The 13,631-nt window shown below is 45.8% G+C and overlaps 1 protein-coding gene across 1 annotated transcript in view; it reads left to right on the plus strand.

Annotated features, from left to right (window-relative positions):
* The window catches only part of LOC133619182 (uncharacterized), a 178,677-nt gene that overhangs the window by 67,460 nt on the left and 97,586 nt on the right, over positions 1-13,631 (plus strand). Inside the window, exon 5 of the mRNA XM_061980106.2 lies at positions 147-395. Coding sequence (XP_061836090.2) covers positions 147-395 — 249 coding nt within the window. The remainder of the gene's footprint in view (positions 1-146; positions 396-13,631) is intronic.

The raw sequence follows: 13,631 nt of genomic DNA on the forward strand, positions 1-13,631 counted from the left end.
ATTAAAGTCGTTGAACTGACTGCGAACTCTGCAGCGCCTATCTTGAGCACTACTCGATACTGCCGCAAGATGGCAGCAGCGTGACGTGGACGCCCCAGCTGCCGTAAAACCTCCCTTCGGAGTCGAAAAAGGCGGAAGTTGACCAGGCTCGACGACCGACGACGGAACAAAAGGGCAAAGCAAACGAATCGAAGTCATTCGAGTAAAAAACACCAAAATGTTGAAAGAATTGGTGCAGGAGCGGCTGATGGCGGCGGCCGATGAAATATTCGCGCTGTTTGAGAGAACGATAGCGTGCTACGAGGAGGAACTTTCTAGAACGAGAGAGGAAAAGGAGCGCCATCGACGACTGGAAGCTGCTAGCCAAACTCAAAGTGTGCTACATGATATTGAAGGTATGTTGACATATTTACTAAGCTTCTACTTCCTCATTAAACATCATTACATCTTATTTTCAAAGCACAGGCGACATTAGACGACATAAACGAGTTGACCTATTAGATCACCCTACCGTAAATAACCGGGAGGCTAATACACAGTCAGGGCCGTTGCTAGGAATACTGGCCCCCTGAAAGAATATCGCCCAATCATGCACCCTATTTGTTACCTCTTTTACGTTTAACCACTTAAGTCATATTTAAACTACTAATTGTATCGTTGATTTGCAACATGTTATCACAAAGCGTTAGCGCTTATAATAACAATATCACTAATACCAGTGACGTGCAGTCACAGGTATTAGTCACCTGCCATCATGGAAAGAAAGAAAATGTAAAAAGAAAAAAAAAAAATTAAATTGTTATATGTATCCAGTAGAGATGCGCGGATAGGCAATTATTTCATCCGCAACCGCATCACAAAAGTCGTCAACCATCCGCAATCCACCCGATCTAACATTTGATCAGAACTGCATCCGCCCGTTGTTATATATCTAATATAGACGATGCAAGGCATTAGTGAGGTTATAAAGCTTTTGCCTGTTAAAGAAAGGAGACTGATCCAATGCAGCACAGACATTCGCGTGCCACGCTGTCACGACCCAGACGCACACCAGTGCGCAATCATATGGGAGCCGCGCTGAGCGCACCTCCAAGCGCGTCTCGCTGCCGGCGACGGCCGGGTATATGGGCCCGACGCTCCAGCGCCATCCATTTTCAGGGCTAGTTGATTCGGCAGGAGGGTTGTTACACACTCCTTAGCGGGTTCCAACTTCCATGGCCACCGTCCTAGCTGCTGTCTATATCAACCAGGGTGAGCCCCAACCCTTTCGTGAGCGCACTGCGCGCGGAGTGACCCCTGTTACGCGCCCCCGGCAACAGGGGTGGCGGGCAGGTAAGCTGCGCGGGCGGAGCGCGCGCAGTGACCCCTGTTACAAGCCCCCGGCCACGGGGGTGGCGGGCAGGTAAGCTGCTTACCTGCTGCGCGTGACGCCGGACGCGGCGAAGGCGGACGAGGCGGGGTGTCGGTGCGGTGGGCGCGGTGGTGACCCTGGACGTGCGTCGGGCCCTTCTCGCGGATCGCCTCAGCTATGGCTCCCGGTGGGGCCCTGTCGGGGGAAGGGGCCTCGGTCCCGGGCCTCGGTCCCGGACCCCAGCGGGTGGCGGGCAGGTAAGCTGCTTACCTGCTGCGCGTGACGCCGGAAGCGGCGAAGGCGGACGAGGCAGGGTGTCGGTGCGGTGGGCGCGGTGGTGACCCTGGACGTGCGTCGGGCCCTTCTCGCGGATCGCCTCAGCTACGGCTCCCGGTGGGGCCCTCTCGGGGGAAGGGGCCTCGGTCCCGGACCCCGGCGGGTGGCGGGCAGGTAAGCTGCTTACCTGCTGCGCGTGACGCCGGACGCGGCGAAGGCGGACGAGGCGGGGTGTCGGTTCGGTGGGCGCGGTGGTGACCCTGGACGTGCGTCGGGCCCTTCTCGCGGATCGCCTCAGCTACGGCTCCCGGTGGGGCCCTCTCGGGGGAAGGGGCCTCGGTCCCGGACCCCGGCGGGTGGCAGGCAGGTAAGCTGCTTACCTGCTGCGCGTGACGCCGGCCGCGGCGAAGGCGGACGAGGCGGGGTGTCGGTGCGGTGGGCGCGGTGGTGACCCTGGACGTGCGTCGGGCCCTTCTCGCGGATCGCCTCAGCTACGGCTCCCGGTGGGGCCCTCTCGGGGGAAGGGGCCTCGGTCCCGGACCCCGGCGAGGCGTCCCTTCTCCGCTCCGTAAAAGTGTCCATCTCTTTTCTTTTTTTTTCTTCTGTTGTGGCATATGCTGCAGGTGCCTGCTTGTTTTTCGTATGTGGGTAACAACATTTAACTATGTATATATATTTCCGAATTGGTTTAACTGCCACCCGCCTGAATCTATTTCAAATCTAATTTTTTTTTATTTCAACCACCCGACCCGCGGATAAAATCTAATTTTTTTAAATTTCATCCGCCCGATCCGCGGATAATCCGCGGTTGTGCCTGCAAACCGCGCATCTCTAGTATCCAGTGATTATACTACAAAGTTATTTTCCATTTAACTTCACCAGTTTTAGATTATTTGTATTCAAAATCGCTGAATTTTCACATTTGCCGTTCAAATACTGAGAAGAGACGGTGCGGTGATCAGCAGTTGAGGCACGTCACTCAGTGCCTCAACATGGATTGCGCAATGACTCGGCTAACTGCTGGCCTGCTGTGCAGTGAGACCGTATTGCTATATGAACTATATTATACATTTCCATATTTTAGTTAGCTGAGGCAGTGTTTCCCACAGGAAAGGCATCTATTTGTGGTGGTGTGGTCGGGGGGCGGGGGGTGACGGCGGCAGCGGCGATGACCAAGAAGAACGCGGAGTTGGAATATAAGTACAACACTTTATGTACATATTTAGCTCATTTAAATCACCGACAGGAAGGCGAGAAACACTTTATTTCAACAGACTCTGGCGCCGTACCTGTCGTCAAAACTCCAAAGACCGACTGCACAGTTGCGCTAACAAAATAAGAGTCTCAGAAAGCTGGCGTGCACAAGCTAGCAAGCTACGGAGTTTGCCGACAATGTATTTCTTGTAAAGTGTATACAAAGGAGTACGGAAGCTGGACAAATAAGATGCCAAAAAACAACCACTTTCATGTGGTATTGGACAGAAAGGAGGACTTTTTTTCTCCTCCATTCGAAAATGCGGACGTTATCAGCACCACTGTCTGATTCCAATCAATGCAAGTCATCAGAATCAGGTAATACACCAATTTATATTCTTGTCTTCATGAAAGAATGGAATCTATATGTGTTAATAAACATGCTTGTATTATCTTTAAACACCTTTAACTTGTTAACAATATTAACTATATGTGTTAAACATGCTTGTATTGTCATTAAACACCTTTAACTTGTTAACAATATTAACTATATGTATTAAACATACTTGTATTATCATTAAACTCCTTTAATTTATTAACAATATGTGTTAAACATGCTTGTATTATTTTTAAACACCTTTAACTTGTTAACAATATTAACTATATGTATTAAACATACTTGTATTATCATTAAACACCTTTAATTTATTAACAATATTAACTATATGTGTTAAACATGCTTGCATTATCATTAAACACCTTTAACTTGTTAACAAAAACATATATTTCATAAATAAGTAAATATAAATTATATATATGAATGAGGTAGATCCCCACGACTTGATCATTGAAAAGTAGCTCGCCTGCAGAAAAAGTGTGAGCACACCTGAGTTACACCCATCTGAACAGGTCAGCCACATGTTTAAAGCCCGATCACAGTTGAAATCTTGAAATGAAGGGCCTTTAATGGCCAAAACATTAACCTGGACAACATTTTAACAGCTGGTTGGCTCAGATTTTATTATTTTCATTGCATTCACATGCTGCAGTGGACAATTTAGCTTCATTATTAATGCAGTATCTGAAGCACCGTCTACACGTGTGTTTATTGACAACAGGGTTATAACCTGGACACGTTAGCTCGTCGGTATGGTAACACGTGACGTGACAACAGCGGCGGTGTTAATGAAGCAGCGTCAGGCTGCTCACCGTCAGTGAAACGCTCGGTGAAATGGCGGATTAACGTTAAATATATGACGAGCCGTGAGCGATGCAGCTATAACTTATCTACCTACAACCTATATTACCCTCGTATTTTGATCCGGTCGGTCCGTTCTTTTACTCCGCCGTCTTCTTCTTCTTCTTCTTCTTCTGGCCCACCAGGTGAATTAAGTGTTATTGGCGGAGTTACAATGCATAGTAGGCTACCGCCACCTACTGCACCGGAGTTGTAACTACAAGCTACATTCACAGACAGAGTCCCATTGCTTTTATGAGCGGTCGAGCGAGTCAAAAGCCGAAAAATCCATTTGTGGCGGACGTAATTCTTTTGTGGCGTGCCGCCACAAGTAAATGAATGTGTGGGAAACACTGTGAGGTATATAATGTACAGTGTATTTTGTCAACAACTGTATGTGTGTAACGTATTTCTTGTGCTGAGCGATCATAAAACGGCTGCAAAAGACGCACTGGCTGAGGCTCGCAGTAATCCCGCCTCCTGCACCCCCGCCGTAGAATGCACCCCCTGACGGGAGTGTTGTATCAACTGAAGCCCACACTTAAACTTTCCACGTGCAAGATTGAATCTATTTAAAAAAGTTATTTCATAAGAAGCCAAAAAGTGCAAAAACAATAATGTTCGTGTTGGAGGAGTTGTGAATGACTGCAGGGCCACAACATTAGGTACACCTGCAGACTACAGGTGTACCTAATTCACAACTCGTCCAACACGAACATTATTGTTTTTGCACTTTTTGGCTTCTTATTAAATAACTTTTGTAACCTATTTTTATGGGCTTTCCTCTTTGTGATGTTAAGTTCCTGTTATGCGCCGTTATACAGTATATGCCTTGAGCTCTTACTTTGAAGGCGCTAAGAGCGGAAGTGATGACACGTTGGAGTGGAGCGGAGGTTTTTGAAAGAAGGTAAATAAAGTGGTCCTCGTGTAAACTGGAGCCTCCGTGTTTGTTATTTTGTCGTTTCATACAGTATAGGCGACATTTATAAACCCTCGGTTACACTTTTTTAAATAGATTCAATCTTGCACGTGGAAAGTTTAAGTGAGGGCTTTAGTTGCGGCGCATGGACTTCATTTATAAGTAAAGGTAAGACCATAATAACGTTTTTTTTTATTAAATGTGCTTTTTTGTGTGCTACAGTTTGTATGTGTAAAGTTAAAGTTAAGTTAAAGTAGCAATGATTGTCACACATGAAATTTGTCGTCTGCATTTGACCCATCCCCTTGTTCACCCCCTGGGAGGTGAGGGGAGCAGTGGGCAGCAGCGGCGCCGCGCCCGGGAATCATTTTTGGTGATTTAACCCCCAATTCCAAGCCTTGATGCTGAGTGCCAAGCAGGGAAGAATGCTGGTATGAGCTTTTAAACATAACCCGTTAACTGCTGCCAATCAAATGGTGAATAAGATACTCTTTAGGGTTCATATGTTTGTAAATCTGACTGTGATGAAGTCAGTGGCTCACCAGCCATCAACCTCACCGCACGTCACTGACTAATACTTGGTTAATATTCATTCATCCATCTTCTTCCGCTTATCCGAGATCGGGTGGCGGGGGCAGCAGCCTAAGCAGGGAAGCCCAGACTTCCCTCTACCCAGCCACTTCGTCCAGCTCCTCCCGGGGGATCCCGAGGCGTTCCCAGGCCAGCCGACAGACATAGTCTACCCTTCTTCTTTCATGTAACGTCAGATGTCCAACTCAGTGTCGCGTAGCCATACCCGCATCTCTGGTCCTAGGTGGAAGAGGCTGGCTTCCGAGGTCCATATAACAGGCATGTGATTTTTCCGTCTAAAGTCGGAATTCCGTCTTTTTTAATCTCGGGAGAAAAAAAATAATTATCTCCCGTTTTTCCGTTTTTTTTTCCGACCCTAAATCAAGGTTCAAGACGTAGTTTATATTACGCCGTAGTTGATTGGTCGATATGTTCCTTGTGACCAATCAGGACATCTGTTATGAATGATGACGTTATTAACGTCATCATTCATAATGGTTATTACCGCCATTTTCCATATGTAAACGATGTCGGTTCTCGAGAGAAAGGACGCTTTACAAGTAAAAGAAATTGATAAACATGTCAAAAATAAGTTTCGATGGGACTGGATTGGAAAGGGAAATCACTGATACTGTTGGGAAGAAGGAAGTTACGACTTTGTTCGGTGATTTTATTGGGAAAATCGATCGTCCCGGAAAGGTTTTGTGCACGTGGTGTCATGATAATATTGACTATGGATCACGAGGTTTCAAGGCTTGGGAAGTACATGCGAAACACCAAAAACATATGAAACAACTTGAAGCAAGGAAAACGAACTTTTCACGAGCTGGTACTTTTGGATGTCAACCGAAAATGAGCAAACCTTACGGATTTCATCCTTTGTTGACATCGACAACTGCCGTAGACACGGAGAGGAAAGATCCACCCAAACAACCCACTTCAGTTGCAGACAGGGTTGTTAATAATGAGGTAAGCTAAAAAATATTTGCTTGCGAAATACGCATGTTTGTTTTAAATATTAATAAATTATTGCTTTGCGAAATATAAATGGGTTTTTCTAAAAAAAATAAAGCCACGTGAAAATATATTATGAAATTACAGAAATTCAAAGAGTCGCATTATTGATTCCAGTTAACAATTTATTTGAAATAAATTTGCATATAATACTATTTTGTAATATTAAGTTCTTATGTAGTCTCTTGAAACAATATTGTCAGTGGTGTAACAATCTTGAAGGTAAATATTTTCATGCAATATGTCAGTGTCCTCACATTATTATTATTTCCTATTTTCAAATATGAGTAAACAATACTAAACATGTTTAATAATTTTTCATAAATGTATATCCTATTTTGGCGAAAAGAATGAAATGTTTACATTTGGTATTTTGTCATATTTATAACTAAACTTGTAGGCAATTAGGCATATACATTAAAACTGTGAATTGTTATTAGTGGTTATGTATTTTACAATTAATGCTACTTTCTGATAGCATATATCATGTAATAGTCTTAACTTTAAAAGATATTTTGTATAATAATAAATCTTGGCAAACCTGTTACACCACTGATAATTTTTTTACCCCATATATATACAATATCTGACTACCGTATTTTCCGCACCATAAGCCGCCCTGGGTTATAAGCCGCGCCTTCAATGAACGGCATATTTCAAAACTTTGTCCACCTATAAGCCGCCCCGTGTTATAAGCCGCATCTAACTGCGCTAAAGGAATGTCAAAAAAACAGTCAGATAGGTCAGTCAAACTTTAATAATATATTAAAAACCAGCGTGATGTGGGCGCGCATGGAGTCGTATATCAACATGGACGGAGCTGCGTGAAAAAAGCCACCCGGCCTATTCGCGTAAACTTACCTTAACCACTCGCTCATCTTTTCTTCATCCATCCATCCCTTCGAGTTAGCTTTTATGATGACGCCGGCTGGAAAGGTCTCTTTTGGCAAGGTCTTCCTTTTGAATATCACCATGGGTGGAAGTTTCTGGCCATTAGCATGGCAAGCTAGAACCACAGTGAAGGATGACTTCTCATTCCCTGTGGTGCGAATATTCACCGTACGTGCTCCCGTTGTATCCACAGTGCGGTTCACAGGAATATCAAAAGTCAGTGGAACCTCGTCCGTCCATGTTGATAATGTTCTCTGGCCGGATCTTTTTTTCAGCTATCTTGTTTTTACAATATGCACGGAAAGTAGCCAGCTTTTCTTGAAAGTCTTTAGGCAGTTGCTGTGAAATAGTAATATGTGTGCGGATGGAGAGATTGCGTCTTTTCATGAACCGGATCCCTGTCGCTTAGTAGGAGCCATTTTGTGGTCTTTACAGATGTAAACACACAAAGGAAATGAAACGTACGGTAATATCCGCGCGCTTTTCCTTCTTCTACGCGGGGGGGGTGGTTGCTTACAGTAGAAGAAGAAGCGCTTCCTGTTCTATGGGGGCGGGTGCTTACCTTGGCGGTTGCTTGCGTAGAAGAAGAAGCACTTCCTCTTCTACGGGGAAAAAAGATGGCGGCTGTTTACCGTAGTTGCGAGACCGAAACTTTATGAAAATGAATCTTAATATTTATCCATATATAAAGCGCACCGGGTTATAAGGCGCACTGTTAGCTTTTGAGAAAATTTGTGGTTTTTAGGTGCGCCTTATAGTGCGGAAAATACGGTAATAGTAATGATAGAATGATTTCAAATATGAAAGGAAATTTTATTTTAGAGCAATCTGCTTATTACCAAAACCTAGGCAAATTTTGAGAATGACCCATATTGTGTAAAAAGCTACAAAAGCAGAGACCAAAAGGAAAATGCAGGCTGCTCGGAAATTAATGTGTGAAGTAAACTGAAGTAATGTGGTAATACTGTAAATAAAGTGTAGATAATAACGCTGATCAATGTGACACCTGTGGATGTGAAATGAACACAAGATGTAAATATTAGTGACTAAATACTGTTGGGACTGAACCATATACAGTGATTCATTAGGATCATTGGGTTATGTATGTTCTATTAATGATGTTTTCATGTCTTTAAACACTAAAATATTTTCTTCAAATGGTGCTGTCTTTGTTAATTTTAGCATGTTAAATTGGTGAAAAACCAGGAGCTTCGGGGGGGCGTCGCCCCCCTTGTCCCCCGCACCAGGGCACCGCCCTGGACCTTCGTCCCCCAGACCCCCGGAAATTTTTTCAGTCTTTTTCATTGTGGTCAAATCACATGCCTGATATAAGGGGCGGATGTTAACTATATGGTCAGCGGTCTGCTCAGGGTCACCGCACTCGCATGCCGCACTGTCCGCCAAGCCCCACGTCTTCATTGATGACCCAAAGCGACCGACACCAGTCCGTAGACCAGGGGTGCTCACACTTTTTCTGCAGGCGAGCTACTTTTCAATTGATCAAGTCGTGGGGATCTACCTCATTCATATATATCATTTATATTTACTTATTTATGAAATATATGTTTTTGTTAACAAGTTAAAGGTGTTTAATGATAATGCAAGCATGTTTAACACATATAGTTAATATTGTTGAAAATTAAAAGGTGTTTAATGATAATACAAGTACCGTATTTTCCGCACCATAGCCGCCCTGGGTTATAAGCCGCACCTTCAATGAACGGCATATTTCAAAACTTTGTCCACCTATAAGCCGCCCCGTGTTATAAGCCGCATCTAACTGCGCTAAAGGAATGTCAAAAAAACAGTCAGATAGGTCAGTCAAACTTTAATAATATATTAAAAACCAGCGTGATGTGGGCGCGCATGGAGTCGTATATCAACATGGACGGAGCTGCGTGAAAAAAGCCACCCGGCCTCTTCGCGTAAACTTCCCTTAACCACTCGCTCATCTTTTCTTCATCCATCCATCCCTTCGAGTTAGCTTTTATGATGACGCCGGCTGGAAAGGTCTCTTTTGGCAAGGTCTTCCTTTTGAATATCACCATGGGTGGAAGTTTCTGGCCATTAGCATGGCAAGCTAGAACCACAGTGAAGGATGACTTCTCATTCTCTGTGGTGCGAATATTCACCGTACGTGCTCCCGTTGTATCCACAGTGCGGTTCACAGGAATATCAAAAGTCAGTGGAACCTCGTCCATGTTGATAATGTTCTCTGGCCGGATCTTTTTTTCAGCTATCTTGTTTTTACAATATGCACGGAAAGTAGCCAGCTTTTCTTGAAAGTCTTTAGGCAGTTGCTGTGAAATAGTAGTCCGTGTGCGGATGGAGAGATTGCGTCTTTTCATGAACCGGAACCCTGTCGCTTAGTAGGAGCCATTTTGTGGTCTTTACAGATGTAAACACACAAAGGAAATGAAACGTAATATCCGCGCGTTTCTTCTTCTTCTACGGGGGCGGGTGGTTGTTTACAGTAGAAGAAGAAGCGCTTCCTCTTCTATGGGGGCGGGTGCTTACCTTGGCGGTTGCTTGCGTAGAAGAAGAAGCACTTCCTCTTCTACGGGGAAAAAAGATGGCGGCTGTTTACCGTAGTTGCGAGACCTAAACTTTATGAAAATGAATCTTAATATTAATCCATATATAAAGCGCACCGGGTTATAAGCCGCACTGTCAGCTTTTGAGTAAATTTGTGGTTTTTAGGTGCGGCTAATAGTGCGGAAAATACGGTAGTTAATATTGTTAAAAATTAAAAGGTGTTTAATGATAATACAAGTATGTTTAATACATATAGTTAATATTGTTAACAAGTTAAAGGTGTTTAAAGATAATGCAAGCATGTTTAACACATATAGTTAATATTGTTAACAAGGTAAAGGTGTTTAATGATAATACAAGCATGTTTAACACATAGTTACTATTGTTAATAAATTAAAGGTGTTTAATGATAATACAAGAATGTTTAATACATATAGTTAATATTGTTAACAACTTAAAGGTGTTTAAAGATAATACAAGCATGTTTAACACATATAGTTAATATTGTTAACAAGTTAAAGGTGTTTAAAGATAATACAAGCATGTTTAACACATATAGTTAATATTGTTAATAAGTTAAAGGTGTTTAATGATAATACAAGCATGTTTAACACATATAGTTAATATTGTTAATAAGTTAAAGGTGTTAAAAGATAATACAAGCATGTTTAACACATATAGATTCTTTCATGAAGACAAGAATATAAGTTGGTGTATTACCTGATTCTGATGACTTGCATTAATAGGAATCAGACAGTGGTGCTGATAACATCCGCATTTTCGAATGGAGGAGAAAAAAAGTCCTCCTTTCTGTCCAATACCACATGAAAGTGGTTGGTTTTTGGCATCTTATTTGTCCAGCTTCCGTACTCCTTTGTATACACTTTACAAGAAATACATTGTCGGCAAACGCCGTAGCTTGCTAGCTTGTGCACGCCAGCTTTCTGAGACTCTTATTTTGTTAGCGCAACTGTGCAGTCGGTCTTTGGAGTTTTGACGACAGGTACAGCGCCAGAGTCTGTTGAAATAAAGTGTTTCTCGCCTTCCAGTCGGTAATTTTAATGATCTGGCAGCAGCCAGCGTCATCTCAGAAGACCCTCGGGTGCCGTGAATGTCAATCAAGTGACGAAAGTGACGTCATAGTGAAGATTTATGATCGCTCATTTTTAGGACTATTTTTTTAATGCCTGGCTGGTGATGGACTGACACACCCTCCGAGATCGACCGGTAGCTCGCGATCGACGTAATGAGCACCCCTGCCGTAGACGGTTCAGCGTGGTCCATTGCCGGCGTGGTAGGTCGTCTCCTCCGATGGCGCCATCTCCTGGGTCCCAAATGTAGCTGTGGACTCGGGAGGGCCCGACCGACTCCCACTCCTGCTTCCAAGCTGCTGCCAACCGTGCACCTCTGGAGATGTCCTCAGAGGTGGAGTTGAGCATCTCTTGTGCTGCCTTGTTGTAGGGGTGGCGGGACTTGAGTCTGCTTGGAGGTGCTGGTGTTACTGTGGTGTTGTGCAAAATATGCCAGTCATATTTTTGTGCCTTCTGAGCCAGGGCGAGGGTGGCAACCTCCCGTCGGAGGCCGGCCGGTGCTATTCCGGCGAGGACCGGCAGGAGGGACACAGGGGTAGGCTTCAAGCATCCAGTTATTATCCGGAGGGAGGTATTAATAGCTCTGTCGACCTTTCTCGCATGAGGGCTTCTGCTCCAGACTGGGCTGCAGAGAAGACCAGGGCTTGGGTGGATATTCGCAGCGTCTTAGCGGAGGCTCCCCAGGTTGTTCCAGCGAGGCGGCGGATCAGCGCAGCTCTGAATGTCCCCTTGGCCTTGACTTCTTCCAGGTGTTGTTTGAAGGATAATGTCCGATCCACACTCCAAGATACTTTGGAGCTTGCTGGACCTCCAGACATTTGTTGTCTACGCGCACCTCGAGTTCCCTCCTGGCTTCTCTGGTGATAAGGTGGTATGCCGCTGCGACTGTCTTTCCGACAACAATAGTCTACCCAACGTGTCCTGGGTCTTCCCCGTGGCCTCCTGCCGGTCGGACGTGCCCTAAACACCTTCTTAGGGAGTAGAGATGCGCGGTTTGCGGGCACAACCGCGGAGTCCGCGGATTATCCGCGTATCGGGCGGATGAAATTTACAAAAATTAGATTTTATCAGCGGGTCGGGTCGGGTCGGGCGATTGAAATTTAAAAAAATTAGATTTTAAATAGATTCAGGCGGGTGGCAGTTAAACCAATTGGGAAATATATATACATAGTTAAATGTTGTTACCCACATACGAAAAACGAGCAGGCACCTGCTGCATATGCCACAACAGAAGAAAAAAAAAAAGAGATGGACACTTTTACGGAGCGGAGAAGGCCCCCGACGCCTCGCCGGGGTCCGGGACCGAGGCCCCTTCCCCCGAGAGGGCCCCACCGGGAGCCATAGCTGAGGCGATCTGCGAGAAGGGCCCGACGCACATCCAGGGTCACTACCGCGCCCACCGCACCGACACCCCGCCTCGTCCGCCTTCGCCGCGGCCGGCGTCACGCGCAGCAGGTAAGCAGCTTACCTGCCCGCCACCCCCGTCGCCGGGGGCTCGTAACAGGGGTCACTCCGCGCGCTCCGCCCGCGCAGCTTACCTGCCCGCCACCCCTGTTGCCGGGGGCGAGTAACAGGGGTCACTCCGCGCGCAGTGCGCTCACGAAAGGGGTTGGGCTCACCCTGGTTGATATAGACAGCAGCTAGGACGGTGGCCATGGAAGTTGGAACCCGCTAAGGAGTGTGTAACAACCCACCTGCCGAATCAACTAGCCCTGAAAATGGATGGCGCTGGAGCGTCGGGCCCATATACCCGGCCGTCGCCGGCAGTGAGACGCGCTTGGAGGTGCGCTCAGCGTGGCTCCCATATGATTGCGCACTGGTGTGCGTCTGGGTCGTGACAGCGTGGCACGTGAATGTCTGTGCTGCGTTGGATCAGTCTCCTTTCTTTAACAGGCAAAAGCTTTATAACCTCACTAATGCCTTGCATCGTCTATATTAGATATATAACAACGGGCGGGTGCGGGCGGATGCGGTTCTGATCAAATGCTAGATCGGGTGGATTGCGGATGGTTGACGACTTTCTGATGCGGTTGCGGATGAAATAATTGCCTATCCGCGCATCTCTATTAGGGAGTCATTCGGGTGGCATCCTGACCAGATGTCCGAACCACCTCATCTGGCTCCTCTCCATGTGGAGGAGCAGCGGCTTTACTTTGAGTTCCTCCCGGATGACAGAGCTTCTCACCCTATCTCTAAGGGAGAGACCCGCCACCCGGCGGAGGAAACTCATTTGGGCCGCTTGTACCCGTGATCTTGTCCTTTTGGTCATAACCCAAAGCTCATGACCATAGGTGAGGATGGGAACGTAGACCGACCGGTAAATTGAGAGCTTTGCCTTCCGGCTCAGCTCCTTCTTCACCACAATGGATCGATACAGCGTCCGCATTACTGAAGGCGCCGCACCGATCACACGATCCACTCTTCCCTCACTCGTGAACAAGACTCCGAGGAACTTGAACTACTCCACTTGGGGTAAGATCAGAATCAGAAATACTTTATTAATCCCCGAGGGGAAATTAAAATATCTCCTCCCCAACCCGGAGATGGCACTCC

This window comes from Nerophis lumbriciformis, linkage group LG20, assembly GCF_033978685.3.
Source record: "Nerophis lumbriciformis linkage group LG20, RoL_Nlum_v2.1, whole genome shotgun sequence".
NCBI lineage: Eukaryota > Metazoa > Chordata > Actinopteri > Syngnathiformes > Syngnathidae > Nerophis > Nerophis lumbriciformis.